Source organism: Perkinsus marinus (assembly GCF_000006405.1).
Source record: "Perkinsus marinus ATCC 50983 genomic scaffold scf_1104296971434, whole genome shotgun sequence".
Classification (NCBI taxonomy): domain Eukaryota; phylum Perkinsozoa; order Perkinsida; family Perkinsidae; genus Perkinsus; species Perkinsus marinus.
Window position 1 is genome coordinate 210,773 of NW_003202100.1, and position 5,854 is coordinate 216,626.

Sequence of the window (5,854 nt, forward strand, 5' to 3'; positions counted from 1 at the left end):
AGCTCGGGCTAGTCGGCTTGTTGCCGCCCAAGGTCTGAACCTTGATGTACAGTCCAGGAGATGCTATCTACAGTCTCACAAAATAGCAATGATATGAAAAGTATATATATCTGGAGAGTTTGCATGACCGTAACGAGACGCTGTATTTCAAACTCCTCGTGGATCATGTCGCTGAGATGATGCCCATTGTCTACACCCCTGTGGTTGGTAAGGCCTGCCAAATGTTCGGTCATATCTTCCGTAATGCTCGTGGTCTTTATTTCAACCTCTCAGAGAAAGGCAACTTCAAGGAGATGGTTTGGAACAGCAACGTCCGCGATGCCGATATCATCGTGGTTACTGATGGTTCTCGTATTCTGGGTCTTGGGGACCTTGGTACCAACGGTATGGGCATTCCCATTGGTAAACTCTCGTTGTATGTCGCATGTGCTGGTATCCACCCTGGCCGCACTGTGCCGGTTACCCTCGATGTTGGCACCAACAACCCGGATCTGCTCGAGGATGACATGTACCTTGGTGAGCGTCGTAAGAGAATCGATGGGGACGAGTACTATGCTGTAGTTGATGAGTTTGTTGATGCCGTTCGTTCTCGTTGGCCCGGTGTCCTCATCCAGTTCGAGGACTTCACTAACGATCATGCCTTCCCCCTCTTGAAACGGTACCAGGAGAACATCCTGTGCTTCAACGATGATATTCAGGGAACTGGCTCGGTTGCTCTGGCTGGCCTCGTCAGTGCGATGAGGGTCAAGAGAGAGAAGCTCGAGAATCAGAGGATCGTCTTCCTCGGTGCTGGTGCTGCTGCTGTGGGAATTGCTGATTGTATTGTTGCTGCTATGGTTCACGATGGTCTCACCCCTGAGGATGCCAGAAAGCGTTTCTGGTTTGTTGATTCCAAGGGTTTGGTCACATGGAAGCGTGGTGGCAGCATGCAAGATCATAAGGTGAGGACATGAGGATCATTAGGAAGTGTAGTTCGTCGTGACCAGGTTCCCTACTGTCATGATGACGAGGAACCAATGGAAAGCCTTCTTGAAGTTGTCAAAGCCATCAAGCCTACTGTATTGCTCGGCCTTAGTGGTCAACCGGGCTCGTTCACTGAAGACATTATCAAGGTGAGGGTCTCGAATCAGTTTACTGTTGTGACTTTGGTCGTTCTTCAGGCCATGTATGCGAACTGTCCCCAGCCTGTCATCTTCGCTCTGTCAAACCCCACTCCCAAAGCCGAGGCCACACCCGAGCAGCTCTATACGTAAGTTATAACTACTCGTATTTGGCAGCGATCACCGATGCCTACTATTTTCAGGTGGACTGAGGGGAATGCTTGGGTTTGCACTGGGTCTCCCTTTGGACCGGTCACGCACAATGGTAAAGTGTATCAGGCTGGCCAAGGGAACAACATGTAGTCCCTCGACGCAGTGGCCTCTTATATCCCATCTGTTATTGCCCAGGTACATCTTCCCCGGTGTCGGTCTGGCCGGTATTGTTGGCAAGTTCAAGTGGATTCCCGACTCTATGTTCTACACTGCTGCTAAGACTCTCGCTGAGAGGGTCAAGGAAGAGGATATTGCTCGTGGCACTTTGTACCCCTGTCTCACTCGTATTCGCGAACTCTCGCACGACATTGCAGTGGCGTGTATCAAGGAAGCTTTTGATCTCGGCATTGCTTGCATTGAGTAAGTTTACCGCTTCTCTTCTCTTTGATTCCCCTGTTTAGGCGTCCGGCCGATCTTGGCAAGTTGGTGTGGGACCATATGTGGAAGCCCGAATACGCCCATACCGAGCTCGACCCGACGGTATTCGCCTTCTCTGGTCAAGGCTCAGGTAGCTGTCAGAGTAGGAATAGGCTGAATGTTGGTACTACACAGAGCAAGGCTTTCTCCTTCACTGATATGGAGCGTATTAACCCCAGTCAGTTCATGTAGACATTTTCAGTGACGATTTTATGTTTAACAGGACGTTTTCCTGTTACACTCTGCTGATCGAACTCGGGCTTCAGTCGCTTTGGTGGCCTCAATAGTGGTGTTGTTGCATTCATGGTCATCTCACACTCTCACGATTAGATCTTATCGAGGCTTCCCTCCTACCGACTGATAGCCACAGAACAACTTCTCTTTGTCTTCGTTCGTTGCTGCCTATTCGGCGGCGACTAGGAACTTTTGATTTTTTTGGTATTTTTTCAAGCAAATTTTACTGATAGTAGTCTGGTGATGTGTGTCAACTTTATTGCTTTTGCAATGTGATTTGTTGTTGAGTGTGTCAATTAGCGTCGGGATGAAATGACATCATTTGCTTTGTAGACTCAAACCGAATTGGTCAGTGATGGAGCTGCGAGGCCACTTTCCATGCCCGCCTGCTCCCTGTGAATGAAGCGGTGATCGACTGGTGCTACTGTCTCGTTCTTGCGGAACTATACCATAGGCTTAGTATGTCGCTATAGGTTCATTGTCGGAGTAAACCTTATCGAAGGAGTCGTACCCTTTGTCATCAATTCATCTGGATTCCCCAATAACTGCTCGATAGGACCTAGCTCAAGGTCTTTTATACTCACAGACTAACAGTATTCACTAGCTTTATCACGCCATTGCTATTTGGACAGTGGGGTAACTCAGATTAGGTGGATCCAAGCAACGCCACGTCAGTCCTAGGGCGCCCTGATGGCCTCTTTCTCCTCGGTCTACTGGACGATCTCGTTGAAGATGCCATGTGGCAACCCAAGTACAGTCAGGTCGAGTTGGGCCCATCAATGGCGGCTTATTCGAGTGGTGGAGCTACAGCTCCTCGCGAGGCTGGCGGCCCTGACAAGCAGAGATTGGCGGACTCCTTCGCTGAGGGCACGTCTTTGTCTCTCTTTGTTGATGTGGAAAGGGTTAACTCCAACAGACTCTTATCTTTCTGAATTTAGTACCACACCATGAGAACTTTCTACCATGCTTATCATCAGCTGATTGAATACCCTCGACAATGACGAGTCGTCATTGTCATTACCAATATTTCACCGACTTTCATGTCCATTATACGTTTCGAGTTGAAGTCACACACAGTGCCCGTCCCCATCGCCGCATATCAGTGGTTGCCATCATGACTATGTACGAGGCATCAGCTTCATGTCCCGTGGTCATCGACTGTGGGTCCAGCCAGACCCGGGCGGGCATGGCGGTCACTGGACGTCACATTAGGCCGGCAGTAGAGATACCAAGTAGTGATGGGCAATACTGTGAAGATGTGTGTCAGTTCTTCATTGAGAACTGCTAGCAGACTCGGTCATCGGTGGTGCTAGGTGGGTGGTCAGGTGTAGTTGGTCGACGACGTACCAACGTCCCCCCTAGGAACTGCTGGTCCCAAGTTGATGGCCTCTTGGACTCTGGTCATCCACCCTCTTTTGGGTCTGATGCTGTAGTATCGGAATTTTTCACCCGGCCATCATCGTCCATCTAGGTTACTCTCGTTCTAAGAGGAGAGCCGGTCCGGCTCACCTATCCTGTCAATGAAGGTGTTTACTCCGACATGGAGAGTGTTGGGAGTCTATTGGAGTATGTCTACCAGGAGTGCCTCAAAGTGAGCGGTGCAGAGCTTCCGACTCCCCCAGAAATCCTAAATGCATTTCCCGTCCCATCGCTGTTCTTTCGCTCGACTGGATTGAAAATAGTATCAGGTTGATCCTAGAGAGCATCCATTACTTCTGACTGAGCCAGTCTACAATCCGGCATCGACTCGAGAGAGGGCAGTAGGTGTTCGAGCTGCCTGTCACTACTGACCGTATCGGCCATTCAGACTGAGATGCTCTTCGAGGAGTTGGGGATACCGAGTCTGAATATCTCAGTGAAGGAAGTGGCGGCCCTCGTCGGGACGGGTGAGTGGGCGAGTCTATAATGAGAGACAAGCCTTCCTCAGGCTGGCAAGATGGTATTGTAGTCGACGCTGGTGAGGCCATGACCAGCGTCGTACCTATTTCTCACGGGTAGCTCGCGAGGGTCTATCGAGGACCCTATAGCCTTGAGTAGATGCGTCGTTACTAGTGGCATTCGTAAGCTCTACCTAGGGGGAGCAGACCTAGACGTCCAGCTGGCTGAGCGCCTCGCCAAACGTGCTGACCATATCCGACTAACGTCGACAAAGGACCGTCTCACAGTAGGGCTTAGTCCAGGGTTCCGACGTCGCAAAGGTGATGTTAGTTGAGACAGTTGAAGGAGAGTATCTGTTATTGCCGACCTGGCTGGCATGATACGGATGACGACTTCGACGAGAATGGCTACTGTGCTGGTGGGGAGGACTCCCACATTACTCTGCCAGATGGCACCACCGTCGACATGGCGGACGATAAGTGGAAGGTCCCGAAAGCTCGGGATCAACAGTCGTAGTGTCATGAGGCACCGATCAGGTTCCTGAGTCGCTCTTCCACCCACATCTGTTGGGTATAGAAGGGAGCGGTATAGGGGATATGGTGGTCGAGTCTATCGAGGACTGTCCTATTGATGACAAGTTGAAGCTTTACAAGAAGATTATGCTCGCCGGTGAGCACTTCTAGTTGTCGTTCGAGTCGATCCTGAGATGTTCCCCAGGTGGAACATCACAATTTCCTGGCTTCGCGGATCGGCTTCGGTCAGAAGTAGAACATTCAGTGAAGTACTCACGAACTGCAACGTCGGGACGCAGTCATAATAGAAACCCTCAAGTCCGCCACTGCCCGACTAAACTCTCATCTTGTCTATGACGTCTCCAGGTTCACGTAGAGAAAGCCCATCGGCATCCCGAATGGGCGGCATGGATCGGTGGGAGCGCCTTCGCGTCACTGAAGGACAGTTTCGAGGATCGATGGCTCTCCCGTGAAGAGTGGGCATTGTTGTTGTCGCTGTTGTGGTTGTCGTTGTTCAACTCTTGTTGTTGTGCGCTTAGATACGAAGAATATGGTCCCGACTTGATAAACTCTAAAGTACAGATATCTTTCATGCCTCACCAGCAGCAACAATAGCAGTGAGCCTGACAATGCAGTTATCATCTTAATTGATTCGTTTGCTGCTAGAAGTACATTAACGCGACATTTTTATACTATTAGTACTATAGCAAAATCCCCATGCTGCAACCAACTCTGGTTTGTTCACAGCTTCGGAGTATAATTACCAAATGCCTGAGACCAGCACAATGATCTTCCATCGGTGTCAGCAGTCCTCTTGAGTTCTCACACGAGCCGTATACCATGTCCTGGGAGCAACCTCTGTTGCCATCGCAGTTGCCGTGCTTTCGAAACATGCCTTCGACCCATCTAGGTCGAGTACTAGGGCTGATCCTTCGGCTCATGTGTCCTTCAGTGTTGCCAGTCTTGTGGGGTAGGTTGTTCACGGCTGCCCTGGTCTCGGCAGTCCGCATTGAAATCAAGGAAGAATCATTCAGAAGAATGACGTTTAGCTTCTATGGAGTGTATTCACTATCAGCATGTGCTCGGCTTTCATGAGTTGTTCCTGTGGGCCTTCGACTGGCACCCAGTCGAACCCCCTCAACAGGCGCGGAAGGCGAGCTCTTTGATGGTGGCCAGTCCTGTTCACTATGACTCATGAACATGCATTCAGTGATTGAATAAGCCGTTGTTCTACCTACGTACATGCCTTGAGATTCGCCTCAGTATTGTCATGGCGGACTCTGGGATATCTCAGTACATCAATCCAGCAGAGTCGCAGTGTCAGTTAATTCATGTAAGAAACTGTGGATGATAACACTATGACCACTCAATGACCACTCCTGTGGTCTTTGGTTGAAACTGACATTTCTACACTAACGAGGTATAAGCATGAGTCCATCAAGCATAGTTGGGATGATACTACTCAACATTCTCCCAAAACACATCCGAGACCATCACCTG

At 50.0% G+C, this 5,854-nt stretch overlaps 3 protein-coding genes across 3 annotated transcripts in view; all 3 read left to right on the plus strand.

Moving 5' to 3' along the window:
• The window catches only part of Pmar_PMAR010938 (malic enzyme, putative), a gene marked incomplete at both ends in the record, with an annotated part of 2,225 nt that extends 303 nt beyond the window's left edge, over nucleotides 1–1,922 (plus strand). Inside the window, 6 exons of the mRNA XM_002766911.1 lie at nucleotides 117–941; nucleotides 987–1,112; nucleotides 1,161–1,249; nucleotides 1,304–1,399; nucleotides 1,449–1,673; nucleotides 1,715–1,922. Of these exons, the coding sequence (XP_002766957.1) occupies nucleotides 117–941; nucleotides 987–1,112; nucleotides 1,161–1,249; nucleotides 1,304–1,399; nucleotides 1,449–1,673; nucleotides 1,715–1,922 (1,569 nt within the window). The remainder of the gene's footprint in view (nucleotides 1–116; nucleotides 942–986; nucleotides 1,113–1,160; nucleotides 1,250–1,303; nucleotides 1,400–1,448; nucleotides 1,674–1,714) is intronic.
• Nucleotides 1,923–2,743: 821 nt separating this feature from the next.
• Pmar_PMAR010939 (hypothetical protein) lies at nucleotides 2,744–2,896 on the plus strand (the record flags this gene model as incomplete). The annotated part of the gene is made up of 1 exon (XM_002766912.1): nucleotides 2,744–2,896. The coding sequence occupies one exon, from the start codon at nucleotides 2,744–2,746 to the stop codon at nucleotides 2,894–2,896; it is 153 nt and encodes a 50-aa protein (XP_002766958.1).
• A 175-nt stretch (nucleotides 2,897–3,071) lies between these two features.
• Pmar_PMAR010940 (actin, putative) lies at nucleotides 3,072–4,525 on the plus strand (the record flags this gene model as incomplete). Its single annotated transcript, XM_002766913.1, has 9 exons — nucleotides 3,072–3,196; nucleotides 3,290–3,393; nucleotides 3,436–3,555; nucleotides 3,653–3,724; nucleotides 3,772–3,850; nucleotides 3,892–3,958; nucleotides 4,002–4,128; nucleotides 4,173–4,328; nucleotides 4,379–4,525. The coding sequence occupies exons 1-9, from the start codon at nucleotides 3,079–3,081 to the stop codon at nucleotides 4,523–4,525; spliced, it is 990 nt and encodes a 329-aa protein (XP_002766959.1). The 5' UTR covers nucleotides 3,072–3,078.
• Nucleotides 4,526–5,854: the final 1,329 nt, after the last annotated feature.